The sequence below is a fragment of the Hippocampus comes genome, unplaced genomic scaffold (genome assembly GCF_001891065.2).
Source record: "Hippocampus comes isolate QL1 unplaced genomic scaffold, H_comes_QL1_v1.1 scaffold48, whole genome shotgun sequence".
Classification (NCBI taxonomy): domain Eukaryota; kingdom Metazoa; phylum Chordata; class Actinopteri; order Syngnathiformes; family Syngnathidae; genus Hippocampus; species Hippocampus comes.
The window spans coordinates 2,803,296-2,831,200 of NW_017808403.1; the positions used below are offsets into that span (position 1 = coordinate 2,803,296).

General features: G+C 44.3%; 1 protein-coding gene and 3 long non-coding RNA genes across 6 annotated transcripts; 3 read left to right on the forward strand and 1 right to left on the reverse strand.

The window, feature by feature from the left end:
* Nucleotides 1–988: 988 nt before the first annotated feature.
* Nucleotides 989–25,037, reverse strand: LOC109508430 (myosin-9-like). Of its 3 annotated transcripts, none has more exons than XR_002166663.1 (42): nucleotides 16,825–17,151; nucleotides 15,600–15,756; nucleotides 15,142–15,169; nucleotides 14,921–15,014; nucleotides 14,468–14,488; nucleotides 13,250–13,342; nucleotides 13,109–13,172; nucleotides 12,870–12,968; nucleotides 12,616–12,759; nucleotides 12,436–12,531; nucleotides 11,980–12,251; nucleotides 11,730–11,903; nucleotides 11,466–11,639; nucleotides 11,221–11,335; nucleotides 9,622–9,809; nucleotides 9,426–9,547; nucleotides 9,273–9,342; nucleotides 9,030–9,190; nucleotides 8,780–8,888; nucleotides 8,545–8,676; nucleotides 8,238–8,444; nucleotides 8,003–8,140; nucleotides 7,794–7,917; nucleotides 7,540–7,711; nucleotides 7,133–7,345; nucleotides 6,733–6,877; nucleotides 6,420–6,626; nucleotides 6,130–6,234; nucleotides 5,802–5,954; nucleotides 5,350–5,598; nucleotides 5,034–5,246; nucleotides 4,741–4,953; nucleotides 4,226–4,387; nucleotides 3,982–4,110; nucleotides 3,789–3,877; nucleotides 3,579–3,702; nucleotides 3,267–3,475; nucleotides 3,079–3,187; nucleotides 2,764–2,936; nucleotides 2,339–2,459; nucleotides 2,246–2,308; nucleotides 989–2,201 (listed from the first exon to the last, which is right to left on the reverse strand). XR_002166663.1 is itself a non-coding variant. In XM_019858402.1 (42 exons), the coding sequence occupies exons 2-41, from the start codon at nucleotides 17,149–17,151 to the stop codon at nucleotides 2,345–2,347; spliced, it is 5,889 nt and encodes a 1,962-aa protein (XP_019713961.1). In that variant the 5' UTR covers nucleotides 17,152–17,162; nucleotides 24,707–25,037; the 3' UTR covers nucleotides 989–2,308; nucleotides 2,339–2,344. The 3 variants fall into 3 exon arrangements, 2 of the variants coding, with proteins under 2 accessions (XP_019713961.1, XP_019713962.1); XM_019858402.1 differs by adding an exon at nucleotides 24,707–25,037 and having other exon boundaries at nucleotides 989–2,308; nucleotides 16,825–17,162; XM_019858403.1 differs by lacking the exon at nucleotides 14,468–14,488 and having other exon boundaries at nucleotides 989–2,308.
* On the forward strand, nucleotides 9,816–10,584 carry LOC109508434 (uncharacterized). Its single transcript, XR_002166665.1, has 2 exons — nucleotides 9,816–10,083; nucleotides 10,130–10,584. It is a non-coding gene; the product is annotated as an uncharacterized LOC109508434 (long non-coding RNA).
* Nucleotides 19,303–21,190, forward strand: LOC109508433 (uncharacterized). The gene is made up of 2 exons (XR_002166664.1): nucleotides 19,303–20,736; nucleotides 20,829–21,190. It is a non-coding gene; the product is annotated as an uncharacterized LOC109508433 (long non-coding RNA).
* LOC109508435 (uncharacterized) lies at nucleotides 25,029–26,600 on the forward strand. Its single transcript, XR_002166666.1, has 2 exons — nucleotides 25,029–25,437; nucleotides 26,064–26,600. It is a non-coding gene; the product is annotated as an uncharacterized LOC109508435 (long non-coding RNA).
* Nucleotides 26,601–27,905: the final 1,305 nt, after the last annotated feature.

A 27,905-nucleotide genomic window follows, 5' to 3' on the forward strand; every position in this document is an offset into this window, starting at 1 on the left:
TGTACCATTGTATCTTTTAAAACAATCCAGAGATTTATATACAGTAAATGAAGCTCTGCATATTGATCTTTATTCTTTTCCTGCCCATTTAAATCACCGTTTTAAAAAGTTTGTTTCCATCTTATCCCATTTTTTAGGGCGCTACTGTGGAGTTGGGATAACCATTTCCTACTTTTTAAAAATTCTTGATATTTCTTGTTTAATTGTTGCAAAGTGTGTATTTGGATTTCCTGATCTTTTTGTTTCATGTATTTTTGGGGATAGTATAATAGTAATAAAAGCCCGAAGGTCTCAGATGAGGAGCCAGGCTGGCCTAACGGTGATGACCCATCGTGATTTCCTAGGAACATTGTACCATTGTATCTTTTAAAACAATCCAGAGATTGTAAATCACTGTTTTAAAAAGTTTGTTTCCATCTTATCCCATTTTTAATTGATCTTTGTTTCATTCCTTGCCGTGAGATGTGAATTTGTTGAAACTGTTTAGTAACGTGTACAGTATATGTTGCGTCAATATTTACACTAAATTACAGCATTCTTTCAAAACAAGTCAGATTTCAAAGCAACTCGTTTCACGTTCGCACTAAAGATTAGAAGGACAATAAGTAACAAGAGTTCAACACCATTTTTCTATGTATTATTTTAGACTCCAAGGCAAAACTAAATACTTGACTGACATCTGCTGGCGATACATTGTATGGTCTGGTATCGCAGCAGTAAAAACAAAACGTTGGGTCAGGGAGAAGTGCTCCCAAGTGGTGTGAAGTACAGCAAACTTAAGACATTCCCATTTTTAAAGCCTCTTTATTTGTAATACCAATACCAACATAGTCACAACATTGTTTCAATTCTTGAGGTGCGGCTAAACATGACAAAAATGAGATGCATTTTATTGTTCCACTTCAGTTTGGATTTAACTTTTTAAGTGCATACAAGTAATTCATCTGAGCGGTGATTTAAGTAATAAACATGACAAAAATGAGATGCATTTTTTGTTACACTTCAGTTTGGATTTAATTTGTTTTTAAGTGCATACAAGTAATTCATCTGAGCGGTGATTTAAGTATAACACATTCTTCTCACTTCCCAGCAGTGTGAGCAAGCCAAAGCCACCCTTGAGCACAGCGTGTGAGGGCTTTCGGTCTGCAAAAAGAGGGCTTATGTGGTACAAGTGTTCATGTCTATGCTGAATCTTTTCTGCCATTTTGAGTAAAGTGTACACAGGCTACAGTGATCAAATATGTCCTTAGATCCCAGGAGGATGACTTGTTCAACCCTTGGGACTTTGCCAACCCACTTCTCCCTCAATAAGCTGTGCCCTGAGAATACAGTGTGTGCCCTTAGAAATAAACAACTCAATTTGAACTTTACCCTGAACAAGAACGAAGACAACAGCAACAACACAAAAGATTAATAAACATCCGGGGGGCTTTGGGTAAAGCAGTTCAGCTGCATTTACGCTCTCAATGTGTGTGTTGAAGTTCTTTGCATGTACTATTCAAAGATGCGCAGGTTGTCGTCAACATTTTCAAAACATCTTGGATTTTGTTTTTAAGAAACACGAACGCAGTGGTTGCGAATGGATAGGCCACGTGTTTCATCATATCAGTGCAAAAATTACAGAATTTTAGCACAGTCACAATCAAATGCCTTCACTACATTTCACCGGTTCAATACGTTTCCAATTGTCTCATCTTCCTCTCAATTTCCATGAAATGTGGGTGTATATATATATATATCAAATGATTAAACTCAAAAGCAGAGTCACATGTCGACAGTTACATTGGTGCAATAGATCTGAGCATAGAAACCTTCATCGTAAGGCAAAAGCGCAAGCAAGAGCCATAAACATGTAGCACTTCCATTCTTAGTCATAGAAAAAAAAAAAAACTTGAGCATAAAATACAAATCTATAGATTGAGATATTACTTTGGTCCCCTTCCAGTAATCAGTCTTCATTTAAGTTTCCTTCTTTCCATTTACTCATTCTTCAATTAGAAAAATAGATCCTACATCAGGGCTTTTATAGTTTGAATGTTTCCTTATAAAAATATGTTCTTTATTCACTTATCCCAGAAAAAGAACTATTAGTCAAAAGGAGAAAAAAAAAAAAAGGCCCAAAATGGGTTTGCATGGTGATTCTCCGAGTTTACTTTTAACTGTATGCATCTGTAATGCAAAGATTGTCACGGTTAAATTGATCAGCCAGTCACACAAGGTGACTTGGTCTTTGCATTTAGTTTTAGTTTGCCGCAGATCAGTACGCTAACAGTATGCCTCGTGTGTATTTGGGGTGGTCTAATCATGGTTTGTTCGTGACAGATTAAGTTGTCACTGTAGCGGTTCATTCAGGTTTGGGCTCGGGGGTCTCGTTTTTGGCCTCATCATCATCATCATCATTTTCCACGCCAGTGCGGGTCACAATTCGACGCATGGTGAAAGTAGGGAGGTCGCCACGTCTATCAAGGAGCACAAAAAAAAAAAAAGTAAATAAGTAAGCACAACTACTTATAGTTTATTCCATTCACCAAAACAGTAGAAATTCATCAGTATCAACTTCAAAAGAAAATGACGTTTTTGTGACAACGCTCTTAAACAAACGACATTTTTCAAACTGTATTAAACGGATGAGGAAAATGTCATTTTAGCCCATGTAGGAATCTCCAGTAATGTGACAAAGCGTGTAAAATATGAACGTGATCCAAAGAGAACCGACCTGTGTTGGACACAACAATATTAGCTCCCGGCGGCATCCCAGCTCACCTTAACTTGCTCTTGAGGCTGGACACTTCACGGTTCATTGACTCCGCTGATTCAGTGGCGTCCTCCAACTCCCTCTGCAGTTTCCTTCGGTGTGCGTTGGCCCTCTGAGCCTCTTCTTCGGCCTCCTCCAGCTGACGTTTCAGCTGCTTCATGCGAGAGTTCAATTTGTCCGACTAGAAGACAAATGAGTGCAAAATAAATAAATAAATACATAAATAGAAAACGTTGCGATCAATGGTGCCATTTAACGTTTGACAATGCAATACAAACACTTCCTGCTGAAACCTACTGCAGGCTAAGATGACAGAAACAGACCTGGTCTTTGTACTGCTCCGTGTTGCGTCTCTCATCCTCCACCTGGAGAACAACTTCTTTCAGTTTCTTCTCTGTGCGTCTCACAAGTTTGGAGGCACTTTGCCGCTCCCTGAGTGAAACAAGAACACCGTTCAGACTGGAGGCGTGTCGCGCCATGACATCTCCCTCTCTCCTGCTGCGGCTTGCACCTGGTCTCAAGGTCGAGCTGCTCTTCCAGCTGAGCAATCTTGGCCTCCAAGGCGGTCATATTGGCCTTGTATTTGGACTTGACGGTTCCCTCCAGCTCCTGCAGTTTGAGCTTCAGCTCCTTGTTCTGACGCTCCATCTGGGAACGGGCCCCTTCGACACGCTGTGAGGCACTGCGCTCCGCAGCCAGCTCCACATTCATCTGCTCTGTCTGGAGGGGGTTGGGGGGATTTCAGTGAGACTGTCGCCACAAACCTGTTGCTCCAAGCGCAACCCCCACGCGTTTTCGACAGCGGAGGACTAAACATCCAGACCTGAAGCATTGCTTTCTTCATCCTGTCATTCATCAGCTCAGTGTTGCACTGCTCCTCCTCCACCTCTTCCTCCAGCTGAGCGATACGAGCCTCCAGACGTCTCCGCTCTTCTGCGGCCTGAGCACTGTGAATGAGAAGTAGCGGAAAGGTTGACGGAAAAGCAGATTTTGAACTGCATGGATCTGTAACGTGATTTCGGAGATGCCGTACTTCTTGGTGGCCTGGTTATTGATCTCATCCTGCAGCTCGTCTCTCTCCAGCTGAGCCTGTCTCTTCGCACGCTCTGCGGCACCCAGCTCCTGCACAGAGGACGCGTATGTCAAGATTGTATCCAGCTATGTAACGTCGAAAACAAAGAGTAAAAAAAAAAAACAAGGGGTGGGGGGGACTTGTGAATACTGACCTCCTGCATCTGGAGCATATCTGCTTCCATGCTCTTTAACTTCTTCTCAGTCTCCTTGCTCTGGGCAAGTATATCCTCTCTGGACAAACGAGTGTCATCCAGTTCCCTGATGAGTTCTTTCATTTGGGCCTAAGGAGCATACAAAATTAAGTAGAAAAAAAAAAACAGGATAACATTTTGTGGTTCAACACACAGCTGACCGGACGGTGCAAGGGCATTTTAAGGCATTCCAACTGGGACTCACTTGGAGTTTCTTCAGCTGTTTGAGCGCTTCCTCCCGGTTCTTGTTGGCCATGTCAATGCCGGCCTCCAGCTCCTTCAGGTCCAGCTCCAGTTTCTTGCGTGAACCCACAGCGGCTGAACGCTGCTTCCGCTCATCCTCCAGCTCCATCTCCATCTCGCGGACCTGAAGCGAGTACAGGTGTCGCGTAACTACGTTTCAAATTGAAATGCACTTTATCATGTACGGAACATTGCCTGTAATCGTTTTTTACAAAACATTGAAAACCTGAAACAGGTTTAAATTTAAATTGGTTTTAAATTCTGATTTATGAATTATTCTGTATTAGAATCTTAGTATTGATACATTTATCTGACCCCTATATACCACAATGTAAAAAAATAAAAGACAAGCTGGAAAACAGTAAAAAGGTAAATGAAAGGAAATGAGGTCATGATACCATTGAGGGGAGGAAATTTCCAAAGATGTCAACATCCAAATGAATGTGTCTTTTATTGATGGCAGCTTGCAAGCAATACCTGCTTGACCAAAGACCTCTTCTTTTCTTCACCCATCTCGTCACGTCCTGCCAGGTCTCGCTCATACTGAGCCTTCATGGCCTGCATGTTGACCTCCAGACGCAGCTTGGCGTCCTCGGTGGCCTGCAGCTCGTCCTCCAGCTCCTCGAGCTGCGTCTTCATCTCCTCCAGCTGCTGGTCCATTGCTCGTTTGGATTTCTCCAACTCGTGAACCTGAGGTACAATTACGATTTGTGGTGAAAAGAAAAAAAAAATCTAATAGGAGAAACAACATCGGTGAAAACAAAACATACGTTCTTTCCAACATCATCCTTCGATGACACCAGATCCTCCATTTCAGCCCGGAGGAGTTTGTTGCTGCGGTCCAGATCATCCTTCAGATCGAGCAGAGATTCCAGCTCACGCGTCAAAGACAAGGCACGAGTCTCTTTCTCACGGGCCTCCGCTTCAGCCCGATCTCGCTCCTCTGCGTAGCGGGCAGATATGTTCTTTTCTTCTGCCAGCATCTGGACAGAGAACAGGGTAACGAGGTCGGTAGTTTCTCAAGCACAACCATCACAATGATGTTCGCAACATTGAAAAAAACAAAAAACAAAAACATAGGCTCACCTGGTCAAACTTCTTTTGCTTTTTCTCCAAGTTGGAGACAATTTGTCGGAGGTGGTCCTGATCGACCAGCAAGTCGTCCAACTCCTGCTGGAGGCGCGTCTTGGTTTTGTCCATTTTGTCGTAGGCCAAGCATTTCTCCTCCAGGCGCTGGCACGTTGCTTCGAGGTCTCGTTGCAGCCTCTTCTTTCCTTCTTCAGCACTCTCCAAACAAGTGGAATCCTGCTCAAGCTTCTTCTTGAATTCTGAAAGCTAATAGCGTGAAGGGAGGTAAGATTGCATTTTGGCTATGTAGGACATTAAATATCCCAAAACCAGGCAACCAATCCAGTCAAATGAAGTTTGATTTGTTAACGTCCGCCATTTCTTTCTGTTGAGACGATTGGTTCACCGATGCAGGACGGGAGAAGCCATTTTGACTCTTTCTTCTTCACACCCTTTGTGTTGCTGCGTACCTGAGCTTGGGCCATTTGAAGCTGCTTTTCCACATTTTTCTTGGCTTCTTCTTCCTCCTCCAGCTGCTCTCTCAAGCTATTCTGCTCATCCTCCAGCTGACGCAGACGTGTGCCCATTGACAGTTTTTGCCGCGTCTCCTCCTGGAGCACTTCCTGTTGTAAACAGACACAATTCATGATCTCCAGTCGGACATTTGATCAAGGGTGCACATGGTTTGGAGAATCCTCGCGTATCTGATCAGTGTTGAACTCAATGAAGCATCTACAAATCTCATTTCGGAGGGCTTTTCAAATCAAAGGAGCACGTGTTACATGCTTGGGAGTATACCTGGACATCCTGGAACTGAGACTCAAGTGTAGAGTGGTCTTTGGTTGCCTTAATGGACTTTGATTCCACATCGTTCAGCAGAGCATTGACATTTTCCAGTTCTGCCTGTTGACGGTCACAAACAAGTGGGTGGACAGACTGTTTCAGGCATATTGTTCAACTTGATGGAACATGTAGGTTTATTTCGGAAGAAGTGTTCAATATACAGAAAGCACTAAAGACAAGTCTCGCTTAACATGCAACAGCGCAAACAAGGGAATGGGAAAAATAAATAAATCCGTCCAGTGTACCTGCATTTTTGCGGATTTCTCGGTGAGCTCCAACCTTTGACGCTCACTCTCCGAATATTTGAGCTGCAATTCCTGAACCTGTGCTTCAGCCTTCTTCCTGCGATGCTCGGAATCTCCTTTACCCTGCAGCAAGCTCTGCAGCTCGATGGTCAGCTCGTTCCTCTCGGATTCCAGAGCCTGCTTGGTCTTCTCCACTGATACTTTGTTCTGCAAGACAAGTCGATTGAATGCAGCGACAAATCGCTGGTAATGTGATATACTTTTGTCCCCCCCCCCCCAAAAAAAAAAAAGAGAAGTGAAATTGTTCCGATACCCGCTTTGCCTGCTCCAGCTGCTCATTTAATTCATCAAAGGCTTGACCGTGCTTCTGTCTCATGTCAACCATCTGCTGCTCATGGGCTTTGGCCTCATCTTCCAGAGCCCTTTTCAGCTGTGCCACTTCTGTCTCACGCTTGGTCCTGGGCAGGAAGAGCAAAGTTACATTTCAAAACAAACTGTTAAGTCATGTCGCACTAAGAACAATAACTTAATTTTTTCTAGCACCAGGGCCACAACAATAAACGGACAGACACAGCCAATTTACATGGAGCCCTTCAATCCAAAAAGGAAACTCAATGCCCAAACAGAATCAAAATGCTTCTTTTTTCAGAGGTGCAGGAATGCGGCTGAAGGACAGCCACCGAACGCTCAACTCGCTTGATCAGCATGACTACCTGAGTTCTTGCTGCGCAGCAGTGGAGTCCAGCGTGTCCTCCAGCTCAGTCTTGAGAGCCTCAAGTTCTTCGCCAAGGTCCCGACGGTGTTTCTCAGCTTTGGCCCGAGATTGGCGCTCCATCTCTAAATCATCCTGGAGCTCCGATATCTGAGCATCCATCTCTCTGATCTTCTTCTGAGCCATATTCTTCTGCGCTGCTTCTTCCTCAATCCTAAAATGTGAAGTGCAACAGTTTATGTTGACGGGCATCCACCATTGCGTCAGTATTCTGATACGCGCAACTCTGAACACATTCTAATTCATACTCAAATACAGTGTGAGCATTTTATGATGGTGATTTGATTCACCGCAAAAAGATAAACAGGCCGAGTGCTAAAAACTATGAGCTGTGTCATCAATAACCACCTGGCTAGTGCAGCCTGAAGCTCTTCCTCCTTTTTGGCTAACTGGGCACGGAGCTCAGCAATCTGGGCCTGCAGCTCAGCAATTTGGTCGTGTACATCGGTGAAGTCACCCTCAAGCTTGCGTCTGTTCTTTTCCAGCTCCTGCCGCTGCTTCTCCTCCCTGCGCAGTCGGTCTGAGACCAAGTCAAAACCGAGTTTGTCAAGAAGAACCATTTCCCGGAAACCAATAACTATAGCCAAGATGTGCCATCCTACCCTCGAGGTCTGTAATCATAGCCTCGTGTTTAGTCTTCAGTTTCTGGAGGCTCTTTGATTTCTCCTCCTCTTCTGCAAGGTTGGTAGTGAACTCAGAGATTCTGTCCTCCATCAGCTTCTTCTCCTGAATTCACAAGTAAGTTTTTTCCCCCCCATTAGAGTAATTAACAAACACACACACACACACACACACAAATGCGAACACACACCTTGTTAAGTTTGGCATTCTGATCATCTAGGACCATGACATCCTCTTCAAACTTCTTCATTTTGGCCTCCATGGTGACCTTCTCCAGTTGCAGCTTCTGTCTGGCTCCCTCTTCTTCATCCAGCTGTTGCTCCAAGTCCTATTTCCAAACGGATAAACATGCGTCACTTTACGCGTGACACAACAGCTCCACCGCACGCTTTCTGAATATAGGACGTCAAGTCGGGGGGGCTCACCGAAATATTTTGCTGCATCTTCTTTTTTTCAGACATCAGGTGAGAAGCACGCTCTTCCTCTTCCTCCACACGGGCTTCCAGGTCATGGAGAATCTCCTCCAGTTCCTGCTTCCTGGCTGCCAGGCGAGCTCTCATCTCTTCAGCCTCAGCACAGAGTTCCGTTTCGGCCTGAAGCTGCTCCTGCAGGGCCATCTTCTCAGCACTCAGCTACACACACACACAAAAAAAGTGAGCACAGCATTATCTTTCGTCAGTCATGCTTTTCTTCACCAATTACAAAACATGTTTCTGGATTCTTTGGTTGCACCTGCTGATGTTGGTCCTCCAAATCCTGGAGTTGTTGTTGTGTATAGATTTGTTTCTCCTTCACTTTGGTCAGTTCGTCATCCTTTGCCTGCATCTCCTCTTCCTGTCTGCTTACTTGAAGCAAGGGCTTCACCTGAGGAGGTGTTTTGTTGTTGAAGTGTATTATTTTTTTTTTTAATTCATGAAAAGCATAGCATGCAAAAACAAAATCGGTGCGAAATAATCGGACATATTACCTTAGTGAATAGCCTCCACCACTGCCAGTTTCTGAGTTTGAGATAAGCAGCACAATTTCTCTGGATCACCTTCATTGCAGTCAGCTGCTGTTGTCGCTTTGCAAAAGCCCTGCAAAAAAAAAAAAAAAAGGGGGGGGGGGGGTTATTCCGCAAAATAGACTTAATTGGCAGACATTTTGATTAAATGGTAGATGTAAGATACAGTGCCAACAGTTAAAACTCTGAGCGCGTTTTGCGCCTTTTGTCCTACCTGCGGGCCAAAACGCCTCTGCACCACGCCTGGAAAGTAATAATAATGTCTGTGATTTTCATGTCCCTCTCCTCCTCCAGGTGAGCAAGAACTCCAGCTCTGAAGAAAACTTTACTTTGGCCAATACGGTAAAGATTCGGATCGAGCTCCAAACTTTTGATCTGACAGGAAAAGAAGAACATTCATGTCTTGTCAGGGAGTGTTCACTGTGTGGAGGGAAAAATTTAAAATAAAAATTCTTACCATAAGGACACAGGCCTGCTTTCCATCCATGAAGCCTTTGGGAATGGCGTTTGGAGTGAGGATTTCATACCTGGGAGGAGAACCGGTAATATTGGGCATCTTGTGTCACACACCGGACTAGAACTGACAGTTGTGGTCTTAACATTTGGGTACCTCTGTCTGAACTCCTGGAAGACAATTCGGTTGGGGAAGCCTTGTCTGCAGATACGGATCCCCTCCAGAACACCGTTACATCTGAGCTGGTCCAGAACCAGGTGAGGATCCAGTTTTCCTGCCTGGTCAAGTGAAACGAGGGTAGTCGGCAAACTGACTATGCACGGTGGCTTGCATGTTTGTGTTTCTCAGATACCTTTTTCTCATGGTTTGGGATGATGCAGCGGACAAAGTTTGGATTTGTGTTCCTCAGAGTGGCCATGAGTTTGGACAGTTGCTCTTTGTAGAGCTGGCCCACGGTGCGGAACATGCCCTTCCGTGTCTTGAAAGCGCCTGGCATCTCTGACATGCCAGAGACCTTATCTAGTCCGACTATGCGGTCCACTAAAGAGAGGGCAAAAGTCAAAAGACATCAAGTAATGACTCAAAAGGGTTCAATTTCATAAAAAGGTGAACGTTGACCAGCGCAAATGTCAACAAATGCATGACAAAAAAACATCATCCACTTCCTCTCGGTAGACAACCACCCAGAGAAAGTAGAGGGTAGAGAACTCGCAACAATAACACCACTGATAAGATGGGATGCAGATGAAACCGAGGGGGAAGCACAATCCAGTGAGGTGTAAAAAGATTACAATCACAGAAAAAAAAAAAAACAGTGTAAAAAGATGACAATCACAGAAAAAAAAGAAAAAAAAACACAGGGGAGGGCAAAACAGTGCAGTGGGTGAATGTCAACTGTTCACACAGTAGTTTGGTGTGAAAACTACATGTGGCAGTTACGTTGATGTTTATGTGCATTGGAAAAGTGACAAACTTATTGTAGTGGACATTTATTTTTGTGATGACCCAACAAAGGAGAGAAACACCAAACCCATGCAGCATGTACCCATTTCTGCAGTAACCATGACCACCACCAGGAGTCCCATACAACACTATTAACATGGGAGAGGGAAAGGGAAAGTTCAATCATGGAGTGGAAAGTTGAAAAGCAGTAAAGCACAGAAAAAGCTTGAACATTTCATTGATGTTACTTCAACATAGGCTTTCGGGTAGAGCAGGTTTTGAGCACCGAGGGGAAGAAAATGGAGCAAACAAAGCACTTAATAATTATGTGCCAGACAGAAGGATTGGTATGAAAAGACATGGGGCAGGGGGGAAAAAAAAAAGAAGCCTTGTCACCTGAGTCTGAGTGCAGTATAGGAAAGCGCTGATAAAAATAGGCTCTCTGGGAATTCTTTACCTCTGAGAGCCAGCAAGGTCATTTGGGTAAAATGTAACATACAAAACGGAGCCAAACAAGGGGTTTTGAAGGAACAGATTTGAAGAAAAGAGGGGGGGAAAAAAACAAAGGTACGTACACCAGACAATAAAGAGAAAGAAAGCAATGTGAAATGAAAACAGGGACAACGAGCCAGAATTAAACATTGCCGACAGCCAGCGCTTTGGCTCCGTTAAAGCAGAGAAACATGAGCTGATGGATGGGGGGGTTTTTTTTGGACAAATATTAGGCAAACTTTCCCTTGTTTAGCATTACTTGTATTAGTCACTGCTATTGTGATCAATAAATAAATACCTATTGGTTGCTTCACTTCACTTTGTTATTGATAGATACAGCAGGTAAAAATCTAGATGGCACAACAGTTTGTCTGGTCATTTTCTGTGGGCTATTTAAAATGATGAAATGTCTAGCCGTTGTCTTAGGAGGCCCGATATCTGGAAGATGACCGGCCAACTTGTGTCAAAGTATCACGTGTCTGTTGGGTGGGGAAAAAAAATTGATTTCTTGACTTACCGTCCTTCCAGAGTTCAGAGACAAATTTGTCAGTTGACTGGTTGAGCAGTGAGGCAACATTGTCATTCAAAGGGTCCATGTTCTTCATCAGCCACTCATCCGCTTTATAGTCAACCTGATATGTAAAAGGAGACATTTGTAACTACTGAGAAAAAAAAACAAAACAAGCGAGTACGAAGAGACACTGACAGCAAGCACTGACGACTAAAGAAGGAAAAAAAAACTCGACCTCTCTGCCTGCTCACCTTGCCAGCGTAATGGATAATACAGAAATCGGCTTCATCCTTCAGTTTCTTTGGCTTAAAGAACTTGGGGTGGGTGCCCTGCTCCTGAAGCACCTTCTCAACAAAGCTCTTGTCTGTAGCTTTGGGAAACCAGCACTCCTCGTCCAGCAGGGCGAGAATACCAGGAGGGCTGGCCTGCACACGATGGGGGGCAGGGGAAGTGTGATGCTTCATATATCAACTAAAAAAATGCTGTCCACAAAATCCCCCTTCCGACCCACTCACGGGTTTCTCAATGAGTTCGATGCAAGGCTGCAAGTCGAGGCCGAAGTCGATGAAGCTCCACTCGATGCCCTCCCTCTGGTACTCTTCCTGCTCCAGGATGAACATGGTGTGGTTGAAGAGCTGCTGCAGCTTCTCGTTGGTGTAGTTGATACACAATTGCTCGAATGAGTTCAGCTGGAAGAAGGGAAAAAAAAAATGATAAAAATGCTCAAATTGTTGCCACCATTTTGACCAGTATGCTTCGTCTTACCTCAAAGATCTCAAAGCCAGCAATATCCAAGATGCCAATAAAGGAGGCTCCTTGTCTCTTGGTTTTGTCCAGGGCTTTGTTGATCCTCATAACCAACCAGCGGAACATCCTCTCGTAGGTGGCTTTAGCCAAGGCCTCCACCGCAAATTCTGCTTGCTCCTGGGTCTGGGCCTTTTGGACATAGTCACGACCCACTTTGATCCTTGGTGATAAGATGGCCCTGGTGAAGTCCGTGACATTCATCCCCATGAGGTGGCAGACCTTCTGAGCGGCTGGAAAAAAAATGGGGCAGGCGAAGTGAGGATTCAAAAGAAGAGCAGAAAACAAAAAAAAAAAACCCCAACAATTAAAGATCCAGTAAAATGATAATCCACCTTCAAACAATTTTAGGCCTCTAAAAATGGCTAATCTATGATCAAAGAGTGACTAAATAGCGTATAAAAATGTAGAATCTACCTGTGTTGTCAGGCATGGAGGCCTGGTCAGTGTGACGCTCCTTCTTGAAGGTCATGTTTCCCAACTGCAGCACAGAAGCCACGACCTTCAGCATACCTACATAGCCACGCACAAAACAGACCGTAAACAACCCAATAAGCCGAGACCGGTGATCTGAAAGGGTTTTGCCACGGGCCTTACCGATCTGTTCCTCCTCCGGGATACTCATAATTCTCATAGCATCCATAGTCTCTGCAAAAAGGTCTTTGTCCTGTTGTCCCGGAATGGTCACATTTCCATTGGAAAGGAAACGGTAGTTGTTGTAATTTTCAAGTAGGAGCTCACCTAAAGAAGGGGATCAGGGAGATCATGAGGAAAGGAGACGACGAAACTTGCAGTTTGGCAAATTGCGCGTCTTGTAGTGATCGAGGGTGTTTGGGGTGGGGGGGGCATACCACGTAATTTGTCTCCAGCTCCAGTGAGCAGGTAGTAAAAGATGTGGAATGTTCGCTCATCCCTGGCTTGACGGATGGCACGTGACTTCTCCAGCAAATCTAACAATCGGACCGTTAAGGACAATATTTCGGGTGCTGACACAAACCAAACTGAATATTTTATATTTATGCGCTGCGCGAGGCCACGACACATATTACCTCACGCACATTTGGGTGAACGACAGGGAAAATAAGGATACATGTTTCAATATTTGCACCAACAATGTAGCCGTTGACATCAAAGTTGATCCTGATGAATTTTCCCTACCAATAAAACAAGACAATTTACGAAAAATCCGTCACATTTTAAAACGAATAAAACCCAATTTCTAGGGGCTTACAAATCTGGAGGAGTTGTCATTTTTTACAGTCTTGGCATTTCCAAATGCCTCCAGGATCGGGTTTGCCTGCAGAAGCTGCTTCTCCAGCTCGCCCTAGTGAGAAATAAAAGAGCAAGGACAGTAGATTACATTATAAAAAATGTACAAAAATTAAATAAGAAAATTTTACTTCGTTATGAACAACCTGTACAGGGTCACTATGTTTGCATTATTAAAACTGGAAATTCGAGGGTATCATAAGAGACCATCGCTTAAGCTACATTTAAGTGGTATTGCATTATACAGCTCCAAATGAAAGCATACATCATGTACATACTGTATTTATACATATTCTCTTTTGATACTTGTTTTATGAGGAACTTTGTCTGCACTAAAAACATGTGAGAAAAGTTAATCGGGACACCATACACACGTATAGAAACAAAGCCACACCCTGAGAACCTCATCCAGCCATCACCAGAGTGGAAAGATCCAGAAATAAAAACATTGAGATATTCCACCCCCCCCCCCCCCCCCCGCCACGAAAATAAATAAATCACGAACATTACTTATACTCTGTTAAATATTAAAATGCCCCTCCAAAAAAATGAAACTGAATTCAAACAGTGACCCTAAGATTTCAACTAAAGTAATGACTGTTTGCTCATTTCAATCTGTACAGGCTCTCCTATTGTATTACGTAAATTTAACAGAGGTTTTTTTTTTTTTTTATCTGCGGGTTATGTTACAGACAAAAGCATTTTACACCACATGACAGACACTGCTTAGTAAATAAATGTATCGGCTGGACAAAGAGAGAGCGAAACAGTCAGACAAGAGCACGCGCCGAGGAGCCACAGAAATCCTGGAAAATTCAGCCAGACAAAAATTCAGCTCTCAGCTCCCCACATGAAGGCCAGAAATCAGAGTTATTTCCTTCATCAGGCTCCCTCCTCCCCACCTATCCTACAATTGTCTGGCTGAATTTTTTTTTTTTTTCTTCACAGGAACACGTACAGCTTCTATTAATCTGACAACAAACTTCCTTCGGACTTCCGTTCAGCTTCATAAGTAAGCTCTCCCCTTCCCCCAATCCGTAACAACAATTCACACAGCAAAGTGCTCCAGTAAGGGGGGAGCCGCAGGATGGGGAAGAGGACGTGGAGGAGGGACGGCGATGACGGAAGCAGGTGGGGAGGAAGAACGAATAAAAGGGAGAGAGAGAGAGAGTTAACTCACATGTGACAGGCTCGAGCTGCTCTGTTGACGGGAAGAGAGAAATATGACAACCTCAAAAAAACGGAATGATGGACACTATTCTGGTTTTGCCTAAACCACCCCGGCCGGGTCACATTCTGCGGCGTGCATCGAGCCTGGAGGGCTACGAAGGCTTTCCAATGCAGCCAGATGTCTTTCTTGACTGCGACAGTTTGTATTTCTCATGTGAGACGCAGCAAAGTCACAAAAACTAAAACACATCGGCAATCTGAAATACGGTAAAACATCTGGTCTGTATCGAGTGTCGAAGCGCCAAAAGCGTTTATTCCAGTCTCTAGATTGACACAATTGTTTGTCAAACACGCTTTTCCTCTTGGAAATGATGGAGCAACACATGTTACATAACCCGTGAAGACAAACACACACCATGCCGACGTTGAGCAATATTTTAGAAGAGGTTCGAGAATGACTTACTTGATCTTTCTTGGTCTTGTGAGAGGAGGCCACATGAGCCAGATACTGGATGACCTTCTTGGTGTTCTCAGTCTTACCGGCACCAGACTCTCCTCTAAGAGCCAAAGAGGAAAAAAAAAAAAAAAAAGAATCAAAACAGTCAAATTGAAATACACAGCAAAAATAAAGAGTGAAGAAATGCAGAAAAAAAGGCATTTGGGTGTGAATGATTTGTAACTCACGTGCAGAGAATGGACTGGTCTTCACGATCTGCAAAAAAAAAAAAAAAAAAAATTGAAAAACCTTCATTCGGCAGTATCATAAGTTATCGCCTGCGCAGGTGGTTTGTAGAACGGGAACACCCGGGCCACAAAACAGGAAATCAACATCCCCTTCTTGCAAGTAGAAAGAGCTGCTGCTGTGCTCGACAAAGCTAAGTACAGAAAATATACACTCGCTGCTTTCTGCTACTGACGGCAGCGGCGCACCCATTTCTCGTCGTCTCAAGAGTCAAGAATCGAGCTGTAGCTTAACACCGAGTCATTATATCAGAAGCTTCCGGTTCATAGTTCTTTGGGGAACTACTACAAAATGTAATCGTTTAAAAAAAAATAATAATAAAACTTCAGTGTGGCTTTGTTTTCGCTTCGACATGCAAGACCGGAAAGAGCGATCCTTTTTCTTTGTGATGGTTACTTACCCTGCATCATGCTTCTGTAAGATATGTCAGTAATGGCATAGATATGGGGGGGCATTTCATGTTTCTTCTTTCCCTTGTACATATCAACGATCTCCTCGGAGTAGATGGGCAGGTTTTTGTAGGGATTAATGACGACACAGAAGAGCCCAGAGTATGTCTGCAGAATGCAAAGGGGACGGTTAAAAACAGCTTTGGGGGAAAAAAAATAAAAAAAAAAAATCTTTATTTTGCAATCCATCAGCATGGAGTGAAGTATTGATTCTTATCACACATTTATTTTCAAGGTTCGGGACAAGTTGGCTCATTTGCTGAAACATCTCGTGTGCCTTCAGCACAGAGCGGAGGCTTTCCCATGAACTCCGCTTCGGTCCTCTCCAATATTACGTAATGTCAACCCCACCCAGCGACAAGTTCAAAATCAAGGGCAAGTATTGAATTGTATTGCAGTGGCAACTAGCAACCGCTACGTGACAGCTTACAAAAAGTCAAATCTAACACTTTAAAACTACAAAAGCTACAAATGCAACTTCGATTTTCTTCCGCATCCAAGTTTCTCTTTCTAGGTGGACCAGGACTGATTTCTCTCTCTTTTTTTTTTTTTGGTTTCCTGATTCCTGTGCTGCCATTCCAAGTTCTCTTTATCAGGCATCCTTCCCTTCGGGACGCACAAGCTCTCCCGTGAGAGCCCGAAGGCACTCCAACTAACTGGAGGCGCAACCTCAAGAGGGAGCAAGGGAGGGAACGGCGGCCAATGACCCGGCCAGACAAACCAAATCATTCACAGCCCAGGACACGGGGATAAACACAAATAATAAACATCAATTACGATGTCATTTGCATTCCATGCCCGCATATCAAACCCTGTTTCCTGTTTTCAGACTCGAGAGACACGACAAGGGCCGGGGGGGGAGACAACATAGGACAGGAACTGTAAAGAGATCAAAATACACTAGTTTAAGATGGAGTTTCTTCCTGTCAATGGGCAGCTACAGTATATCTACTTCTCCCCCTCCCCGCCCAGGAAGACAGAACAGCCATGCGAATCCAAAATGTGTTGTGTGGGGTTTAAAACGCAATGCCTTCATTAGACTTTGTGCTGGAGCAGAAGCGCCTTACCCAAACTGTACCGCAAGAGTTCTAAGCATAGAATTGTCCCAAAATACATGTAATTAAGGAGTGCGTAACGTGATGGATTCATTCAAACTTTTTGGCGCGTCAAACTCACGTATATGAGTCCAGAATAGTATCTCTCCTTCAGGTTGTGCAGCACAGAGGCTTCGTTCAGGCAGGTGAGCTCCGCCATGTCTTCCACCTTGCTAAACTTGGGCGGGTTCATCTTCTGGATGTCATCCTTGTTCACCCTGATCTTCTTACCGGAGTCCGCCAGCTCGATCACGCACTCGTCACCTCGCTCCTCCTTCAGGGAGCCGGCCTCGAAGCCCAGGCGCTCCGAGGGAACCCATACGAGCTTCTTGGAGGCCCAGTCGGCCTGCGCCAGCGGGTTGTTGATCAGATTCCGGTCGGCATACAGGTACTTGCTTGGGTCTGCCATGGTAGCTGTTTCATCAAGAGACAGGGAGAAAGTGGGATTGATGATCATTGATATCGTCACACAACATAAGATGAATAAGACCAACGCCAAAATTTAAGTCGATGTGAATGTGAATCTTTGCTTGTCTTTTTCTTTCACATGCAATTTTTAAATGTTAAAAAAAAAAAAGTCACAAGTGAAGGGAATGCACAACAGGAAATGCCTGCTGGAGACAGGTCGGGTCAACATGAAACCATTTCTCACTCATGTTTCAACGGCCGACTGGTTCAAGGTAAAAACAATCGACGGAAATCATTGAGGTGCCCTCATTACATTGTTTGAGAAATAAGCTTTGAATGACTCGAAGCGTAACGATCATTGTCAACCCATGACATAGAAAGTTGCACGAAAGCAAAGAGACGCTTCAGAATGCCGTCCGCAAGTCACAGTATGCGCAGTCTTGTTATCAATGGCAAGCGAAATGCACATCCTAACCCGTATTTCATACAGCCTGAAGTTCATAAATAGCAGCCTGTTGACAGGGAGTGCTGCGGTTCAAAAGTGACTCGACGAGTATTACCAGTACAGAGAGAAAAGAAGGCTGTGTGCTTAAAGCAAGCAAAAAAAAAAAAAAAAATCAGAGAAAAGAAGGAAGGCTGTGTGCTTAAAGCAAGCAACAAAAAAAAAAAAAGTCAACTAGTGCGAACAGTCTTTCGACAATCGCTTTCCCAAAACAATGCCCCAGACTTTACTTTTTCGGCTCGGCACGCCGTTTTCCGAGTCGTCGCCGCTCTCTGCGCTCTCTGACCCGCATGGCCAGAAGAGCTGCCTTGCAGCCAACTTTTGCATGATTCTGCTCAAATGCAAAACATGGAATACAACACCGGAGGTCCCCGTGCAACAAACGATGGCGATAATTCCGTCAAACAATACTTTGCGCCAGACGTTGGGGCCAAGACTAACTTCACATTGCAAAATGCCTCAACGGGAAACATACCGCTGCCAAATTCTCATGTTCGACATCAGCAATGTAGAGATTGAAGTCAAACATTCAAAAAAAAAAAAAAAAAAATTGGGGAGAACATTTCTCGTGTCGCGCGTCATTTCATGACAGACCGAATTTTGCATCAGACAGATCAACTTCATAACACTCCAAAATATTTGATCATCAAGTCTGTTGCCATCGAGCCACCCTCATGAAGAGGTTAATGTCGCTGTAACCGTGAATGATCATCTTCAGCAACACGCCAATCAAGAGTAAACAGTCATCGCCACTCAGAAAAGGTGACAGCCCCCCCTGACGTGGTTTCAAAATGGGTCGTTTCCATTGAACGGCCTTGCACCCGTTCCGCCACATTAACCCGGCTCCGTGAGAAAGAAAGCAGCGAGAGCATCATTCTTCTCATGACCCCGACGCCCCCCCTATCCTCCCATCAACTTCCCCAGGCCGCGGCTGAAATCCATCATTGCTCAAACTGCCTCAGAGTCCAACTCTCGTTGGACGCTCGCATCCTGTGAAACTACAGAGGCAAAACCGGCGAGGCCGTCGTTCTCGGTTGCTTCTGCACCCCTTTTTCCTCGGCGTTAGGACACACGCCTGTCTCTCCGTAAGACTAAACAGCCCCCCTAGTCCACGGCACCAAGCACCCTCTGCTGTTTATCCAGTCTTTTCAGGGTCACATTCCTGCCATACTCACCCTCTCAACCAGGGAGAGAAATTCCGCAAATGTCTGCACTTTTTTTCCGCTATGCCGCCTCGTCTCAGACTCTTCGTATTTCGACACGCGCGCGCATCAGGCCGTGGCTTCAACTGTCTCATTATTACCTCACAGCCTAGCGAAGGCACACCCATGGTGAGACCGCGTGGGTCACGCAGACGTGAACATCCTTCCTCCTGTTGATCTACTTTGACTCTTAAAAACGTACTCAGCACTCTGTGATGCAATTGGAACGAGGCAGGTTTTGTATATTTCTTTTTTTAGTGAATCTGCTTCGCCGTTTGGTAAAGATGAACTATAAAAAGGAGTTTATCCAAAGTCTGCCTTTGTTGGAGCGTTTCAAATACACTAAACAAAGTTGCAGCAAATATGTGGCTATGAAAAAACATTGATTCAACCTCTGCTGCATTGAAGGTTCTAAAAATTGCGCAAAAGAAAGAGACAAGACCATCCCAATAAAACGTAAACGAAAATGGTGGTTCCTTTTGACTCATTTCCAGTGTAAAAAAAATAAATAAAATAATCTCCATGCATGTCTCCGAGAGTCATTCTGTTGATTTTCGACCGCACATGCTTGACACAGAAAATTCCGTGACACATTTCAAACGACGTCTCAAGAGAGCGCCTTAAGACCAAAATAGCTGACAGCTAATTTGACCAGGGCTGCTCTACATTGAAAAAAGGAGCGATAAAGCGCCCCTAATCAGACAAGTGCACCCGAGATTGGACCTTGCCTCCAAGTGACATTGAGGGAGAACAGCAGCCAAAACTGTCCTGAAAGCCACCCAAACATAATTGTCGGCTAAAGAAGACAGCTGCCTTCCTGCTGTTACGCCCTACAGGATGCAGCAAGAAACTTTTTTTTTTTTTTTTTTTAATCTTTTACGAATTCCTTGTCAGCTTGCACCGTCAGGCCCACTCGCATTTCGCGAGATGAGAATTGGCTCATACGGTTACTTATTAACTGAATACATGCCATTTGGTGGGGACTCACTGAGCCAGAGGCCAACCACTGGTTCAAAAAAAGAAAGTAGAGAAGGTCTCCAACCTGATTTACTTGATTAAACATTAGCAGGCTAATGTTACTATGGTCAAATGAATGGCAAACGACAAAAGAAGAACCAGAAGTAGCAGGAGGAAGTGAACTTTAGAAACCAAATTCAGATATGAGGCAGTATTTTCAAGAGCCATTAAAACAAAGCAGGAAGTGGAGAAAATAAGAGCGGCAAATTCAAAGAAAATTGCTCCCGAAAAAGAAACGGGTCCCAAATGGCTCACCGAGAAAGCGGGTCAACGCGGGTCTGTCAACGGAAGCCATAGATCCCCATCAGACTCATTCCTTTCCGCCTCGGTGATTTCCTGAGTTACTGTAATAACCAGGGGGGGGCTTCGACCACAGAATGACCATGTACAGTCATACTTGCGAAAACTCCCATCCTGCTCCTACCGAAGGCTGCACGGTTGTGTCGGATTGACACGCAGATCGACGGCACGACAAAAGCGCCGGCGCCAATGTGCTCCCAGCAGCCGACGTCAAATCCAAGACTCCGACCATCCAGTCTTATACGATGGATCGTTTCGACTCTGCGGTCTTATTTGTGAGTCTCGTTTATACGTTAGAGCTCTACACATTTCCAGTTGGCACCCTGAAAATGAGAAGGTGAGGGCCAAGGGAAAAAAAAAATGGGGGCGAAATGGAAACGAAGCGATTTGGCCATATGTGGAAATTCATTGTATGGAGATTTTGCGGGGTAGGTGGCATTTTCATGGGCACACACACCGAACCACGAAGAGAAGTAACCGAAGACCTTGCTGGAAAACGACTGCTGCATAACATCTCTCCCCCCATAACTTTCCACATTCCCCTGAAACCAAGCCCACTTGAACGGTAAGCTGGCAAATGCCATCATCATCATCATCAAGTCGAGTTTCCACCAAACGGCGCTTGACGATGCAATTTCTCTTCCTTCCATTTCACAGGGTGTAGAAAATAATCACTCGCCGCTACCGCACCACTTTTTGGCGCACGTCGTCGGTGCCGCCACGCCCTGTACTTCACTGAGAGGTCAACAGACAATTGTGTGACGAACAATAATGCGAAGACAAGTATAGACGTTACACAAGCGGGATTTTGAGGGGCTTTCCACCTATCCCACACCAAGATGGATCAAAATGTTCAATACTTTAGTCACTGGAGGCAGAGCGTTGTCAGTATCGTTCGACTTTGTAGAAAGCGTAGGTATCAAATAGACTCACAAAAAGGTGCACAGCGACTATCTCCGCGCAGCACAACAAACTTGCGCAAGACTTCACAGGAAGCGCCAAAACCTGCGAGCAGTGGCGAAAAAAATGTTCAGGGTTTTAGGCTGTCGATTCCAATCACCAATGAATGAGATTGGCCGATATCGATACCACACAAAAGAATACAAAGGGTGCTTTGGAAGCACTTTTTTTTTGAGAGAGGAATCTTCATCTGGTCTGGAGTTTATAACCAGACCGCTTTATCCGCCTCCACCCTTTTGATTTATTGTTGTTTTGGACTTTGGCCTTATCAGCGGCAGCCTTTATCTGGGCTACTCCCTACGAGTATGCGAAGAAGGCTAACAGATGAACCTCGTATGAGCATTTGAACCATAGCAGCCTTTATCTGGGCTACTCCCTACGAGTATGCTAACAGATGAACCTCGTATGAGCATTTGAACCATCGTCTCATTTCACCAAGCGTTCAGACTTCATTCGGCTGACATGTCACCTCCTATCGAGTCAGAAACAAGTCTTGCGATCGAGCGTGAGCTCAAAATTTCAGCGTCGGGTGGTGGAAACGTTGAAATAGGTCTCGTATCTGATACGACATTACCTCATCTTTATTCCACAAAGTGAAGCGTGTGGCCAGAGTCCGTCTTTGCCGCTCATGCTGATGCCCACCAGCATGGATTTAGTCAAGGCAAACATTTCCTGGTATTGTTCGTCTCTTTTTGAACCATTCAGGTGTGCTTTATGTGGGGGAGGATAAAGGAAAAGAACGGGCTTGCCTGGAGGCAAAAAAACAAACATATAGAGGAAGAAAGCAAAGAGTGAAGGAAACAGAAGAGGAGAAAGGACCAAGACAAGGAAACGCAAATTCGAAATTGCCCAACCGATGATCCGTAGGGAGGTATTTGCTGACACGATCTGTTTCTCTGTTCTATAAAATATAATCACAAGAACTTTTAGATTTTGTCCAACAAGAGTTTCAGATGTCCATAGCAAATGCATCTCAAAAGATGATCTACTCAAATCGGCCACCTCGAGTCAACTGGGAGACAATGTGGAGACTGCCACAGTGTCTCCGCTAATGTCACACTGACTTGCTACAAACAAGGAACTCTAGCCAAGATTCAATCAGTCATGATGACAGTGTAAAAACTTCTTTGGGTATAAGTCTGCATTTAAATGTTGCCCCACCCATTATAATAAAATCCTCCTCGGTGGTCTTCATTACAGATAACGGCCAACACCCAAATGAGGGATTGCAAAATTCTCAGCAGGGGTCTTGCTTTAATTAAAAGTGCTTGCTTGCAGAAAATCCACTGTGCAAAATAGTAGCAGAGTGTATTTTGTGACTAGCAGCAAACACCCAGATACAAAATTACTAAAGGCAAAGAGCAAAGTATTCTAAAATGTGACATGGCAGGGTATCGTCAGACATTGTCAGGGTGTTCAACATACACATGGGTAAAAATCCAGCCACTGCAATGGCTTTTCCCCATAGACCATCACTCGCCAAATCCCACGCATCAAAACGTCGAAGGCGGTGACCTCACGCTGGTTTACAAAAATGCAGGCAAAGATCAGATGAAATTATGACTGTCTGATTACAGATCGACAGAGGTTTCCTATCGTAAATGCCATGAAAATCACCTACTGCTTAACTTACTGACAGGCTTCCGTCACAGGCAACTGGGATAATCACAAGACAAACTGGTTTGGACTGGAGATCATTTGCATGACCATTTTAGAAGTCACTACCAACACACCCAAACGTGCGTTCACCTACTTTTTGACTTGCACTCCTCCAAAGTGTTGAACTTGCCAAGAGCTCATTCGGGTGCGTAAACATGGGGTCTGGCAAAGTCCAATAAAGTGAGGGACACACATACAGACAATTGGGTCTAATTTGGGGATTTTCTTTTTTACATGCTAACAATAAAAATTGGGAGAGGCCCCATCTTCGGCTCTGATTGATAAGAGTGGGTTTTTTTTCTTCAGAAAATGGTCAAGGCCAACAATCATAAATGTTAAACCTGGTCTAGTGATCTTACATGTGGATGGTGAACACCGAGGTTGACAGAGTCACAGACTCTGCAATCATAACATGAAGCGGAACCGTAGCCAATTTGGAAGTTACCCAAAACTTGCGCTTTGCTCACAATTTGGTGCCATCGTGTTAACTCAAACGTTATGTATGAAGATACTAATGGTCTCGGTGCTCGTATCAGTAAGTACTCAAAACTACAAAAGTACTGCTATTAGCCTGGGTGGGGCGATGATCTAGAATGTCCCAAGACCAGAACAATGACTCAATTATAATCTGTTTGTGCATTTTCAGCACTGTCAATTTGAAATTTACTATTTTTAATAAATGGATGGAAATGTAAAAAATAAAATAAAATACAACTGAAAAAAAAATCGAATTGATTACGAACACTGTTAGTTGCAGCCCTTGATTAAATTACACTCTATATGAGCAGTACATTAACTATACATTTTGTTGTGGCCTCTCATTAAATTTGTTCTTAAAAATGAGAAAAATAGGTCAGTATATTAAAAAATGATTACGTGCATTTCACCAAAACATCCGTATACTTATTGTCGGATTTGACTTTTGACTAACAATAAATGTTCTTGGAGTCGAAAATGTTACTTAACCTTCCACTTGGAGGCGGAAAAAGTGCATCTCAAAACACAAATTGGGCAAGCGCCAGCGTTTTCGACCCAATAAAAATGACACGGGTGTAAGCAATGACAATAATTAGGGCTTGATTGCATTTTAATAAAGAAACAACAATATAATAATAGTCCACGAGGGGATGGACATTGGCGCTGCGCTGCATTGAATTATGATCCAGAAAACGTTATGCGTGCTGTTTGGCATTTGCAACAAGAGGGGCATCTGCATGAGCATAATCAGTCATCTTAACCTCGAGCCAAATAAACCAAAGTCTAATGTATTCGCGCTGAATACATTAGGCAAAAGTTGTAAAAAAGAGCAAACAAATAAAAGCGCACGGTCCCACTTTCAGGTGACACGCTGGGGTGAAGTAGAGCTGGTCGTCCGGTGGATCCTGTGACGTCACAGCCACCAGACAGACACGTTACTGACCACACGCTTCACCGAAGTCAAACCGCTAAATAATAGAGCACTTAATAATATACCCGACGGAGGGGACGTGCCCTTAGTCTAAATACGCCGTCCGTTTTATTTCCATTCCAGTCGGGCTGAAACTCTTGGCCGGCCAGCCAGCCGGCCGGCCTCATTCAAGCGAATCACTTCCTGCCTCTGCCCTTGTGGCTTTAGCTCGCGCCAGCTGCCACAACGCGGATGCAAAAAAATGGCTTCTTACACTTCGTATATAACGATGCATGCATGTGAATATTTGAATTATTAAATTACATTTTGCATCCATGAGTTTGTGGGTTTACTTCAGTCGTTCTTAAGCAAAATCTGTTCCATCAAGTGCCACTTCTTAAGCCAGCGGCGTAATGAACTAGCATGCCAAGCTTCCTGGTTCGTATGCTCGAGTGAATGAATAATGGTGGAGCACCGTAGCGAGAACATGAAGTGAAAAGTGATGAGGTTGTAAATTATTACCTGTTTAAAAAGGTGCGGGACGCCTTCCTAATGGTAGCTCAGTCGGCGTCGACGAGATTCAAACTTTCTTTTATCCAGTCGACTGCTGCAGCTTCGCCGGGAGTTGAAGCTACACTACAAGCGGTCCTTTCCTCCCTCTTCCTCTGCTTTTCACAATCTTTTTTTTCTTTCTTTCTTCAAACGCCTCTTCCTTCTGCCCTCCCTCTTCCACTTCCAGCTTACTGGCTCGCGCAACTTTAGTTGAGTACGTTGCCCACTGGGGTGCGGTCCAAGGCGAGGCGGGCACCGGCCATGTTGAATCCTCCCCTTTGGTTAACGGCTGTCGTTCATTGGCTCGCGTTACACTGTGGACCAATCACGTCCTCTCAAAATTCCGGTTGACAGCAGCTGGGCGGGGCAACCAACCAAGCAAAAAAAGCTGAACTTGAAAAAGCTGAGAGGAGGAAGGGGTCGCGATAAGGCGTGTTTAATGAGAAAGGTATGTGCATAGTAAGAATTGGTATGACCATATAAGTACCATTCACTCTCAAGAGGGGTCTGCATCATCCAAATTCTTCCCCCCTCCCCCATATGTGTCAACAGGGTCTGGTCTGACTGACCTCAATCTTCAGTCAAAACAAGTACTGTACCTGTCATGAGTTCCTTCTGCTGTGGAAACCCCATGAGTGTTACGTACAACATCTATTCCACCTGCTTTGGACCACCTGTCATGTAAACAGGTTTGTGTCAGTCAAACAGGTGAGCCGACATGCATGCCCAGTCAGGTATACTCAACATGGGAACTGCTGCAGGCAATCAACCCGTTGATGTTAGGGAAATTACAGTCAGACATCATAGGACTGTCTGACTTGATTGTGGTTTCTTTGTTCTCTTTCAAAACACCTGATAATTCAATGACTTGCATGCTTGCGCAGGTGGATCCATGTTAAAAGCAATCACGTTTGACAAATAACTGGAGAAAAAAAAAGCAATTGAATGTAATGGAAGAAAGTATTAAGAAATCAAGACAGTGCTGAAAACAAATGTACAAAGATGAAAGGCACAATGTTTGTACAGTTTACGTTGACTGGAACAGTTCAGTGTAAACTTGTTTACTTCAGATATTCTCCCTGGGCCAAGACTGGGCCGAGTAGAACTGCTGGCCCAATGCCAGTACAAATGCCACAACCAGCAGGGAGACATTAACGGTGGAAAAAAAAGTGTGCTTGCACATTGTGAAACAAGGATTAATGAATCAACACTTCTGATCAGTTGGGGATAATTAAAGCTACAGTTAAGGACATGTGAGAACTTGGATGAAAGCGGAATAACTGTGCAAAGGGAACTGCTTTTGAATAAACAATTTTTTTTCTGTCCCATTTTAGAGTTCAATCCAAATGCGAACCAGATGAAGATGTTGCAACGTCCTGGGACGAACGACAAGTTGTGACCCGCGTCGGTCAGAAAGTGCCATTTCTGAACACACGGCTACTCTAATGCTATATTATTCAGTGACGTTATGTTTGAGGTGGAGCCTGAGGTATGACTGGCATTTCCTGGCCTATGCTGGAAAATCAAATTTCCTGAATAATGTGTGATTTACGTTTTCTCTGAGTCATCCTGGAGTGGAACGTATCGGTGTTTTCGTGTCTGTTGAGTTACGGGGCATCCCATGTATGTTGAGTAGCAGAATACTGAACATCCAGCATGACTGGACTGCCTGGAAATATCAATAAATCGCACTCTGCTCTTTGCTGGGATGGGTGGGAAGTATTTGACATGTCAGCTGGTGGGGTCAAAGGTTAGCTTGTTATATTGCTTGAGCTGGACCAGGCAGGGGAAAGGGACAAATGAGGAGGAGTGGAAGAAAACACTTCTCAACAGAATAAGCAACTTTGACACGGAAGCTAACTTGAAAAAAATAAAACTAAAAGGACGCAGAGACCTCCTCCAAGGCCGAGTTAAAGTCTGGATAAGAGTTACAATTTACCAACATGAAAGGAACCCAAAATTAAATACAACATACATATTACTTGCACCAAACTTGATGAACATAATCGTCCTGAGCCCAGGTTCCGCCACATCCTTAAAATTGCCTCACAAATGTTTGCGCAATAGTGCTGACAGTCACAAGCGCTAATTTGTTGCACAACAGCACAATGGCCAAAAAGACAATAACAAATCCTTCTGGGCACAGCCAGTAATGCAGGATGGAGAAGAAGGCATTGGATGACCAAATATGGAGACGTGCATTTGACCTCACCGTTCTCCTTCCTCCTCCTCCTTTCCACTGTGACCCAGTCTCGCTTTTGACTGCCCTCGGTTGTACTGGCAGGAGGGTGTGTCTGTCATTCAGGGTGTGTCAAGCTATTATATCCTGCAGTCAGGGAGAAAGGGACCCATTCAGCGTAAACACTTTTGAGGGCTCGCATATGGCCACTCTCTCCATAAAATCACCGCATGTGTGTGCTGCCATTCAAGCGTCGGTGTGGCCGAGCGTCTTTTGGCTACGTCTATTCTCCAGGCATATCTTTGCCCAACTCATGCAGTGTGCAACATGTTTCTAATATTTACTTTATGCTCAGTGGTACTTGGCTTCTTCAAGGGGGGTTTCATTCGACGTATTCCACTTTTTGAAACGGCCACCATCAGGTCGCAATCATCAAAACCACCGATATTAGACAAAAATGCAAGCTCGCAGCATCTCACTGTGCCGTGTCATCTGCTGCAGTTCAGAATTGACAAAAACAGACATTTAAAAAAATATATCATATTCACCTGAGGCGAGATGGCTCATTACCCACCGCATGAATGTGTGGGCATTGCTTTTGCTTGTCAAAGTTGGCTTGGAACAATTGCTGCGATGACCGACTATCGGTGGATGGAAAAAATGCCGATGTCATCAAGGAACAGCGAGCTGGCCCTCTAAGGACCAATTTTAAATCTGACAGGTTAAGGAAACGGTCTTACTGCTAATCGTTTAGATTACCTTCGTTCTGCACGACTGATTCCGAAGGCCCGAGGCAGATTAGACTGACACGGCAGCGCAGAGGTTGATATTTGATTGGCCAAAAAAGTTGAAGATCCACATGAAGCAGTAAGCGCCATGAAATGAAGGACTGTTGGAAATAAACAAATATAATGCCATGGAACAAATATTAGAATTCATGTTTTAAAGATCTGACAGCGCTTCGGATAGTTCAACACCCTTGCAAACCACATCCGCC

What these genes read in the sequence shown, in the direction of transcription:
- LOC109508430 (XM_019858402.1), bottom strand. Translation starts at nt 17,151, where the DNA reads ATGGCAGACCCAAGCAAGTACCTGTATGCCGACCGGAATCTGATCAAC. An exon ending in TTACAGAAGCATGATGCAGG is followed by an intron (nt 15,170 to 15,599) that starts GTAAGTAACCAT and finishes TTTTTTTTGCAG; the next exon opens with ATCGTGAAGACCAGTCCATT. An exon ending in TTCAAATGGCCCAAGCTCAG is followed by an intron (nt 5,599 to 5,801) that starts GTACGCAGCAAC and finishes TCACGCTATTAG; the next exon opens with CTTTCAGAATTCAAGAAGAA.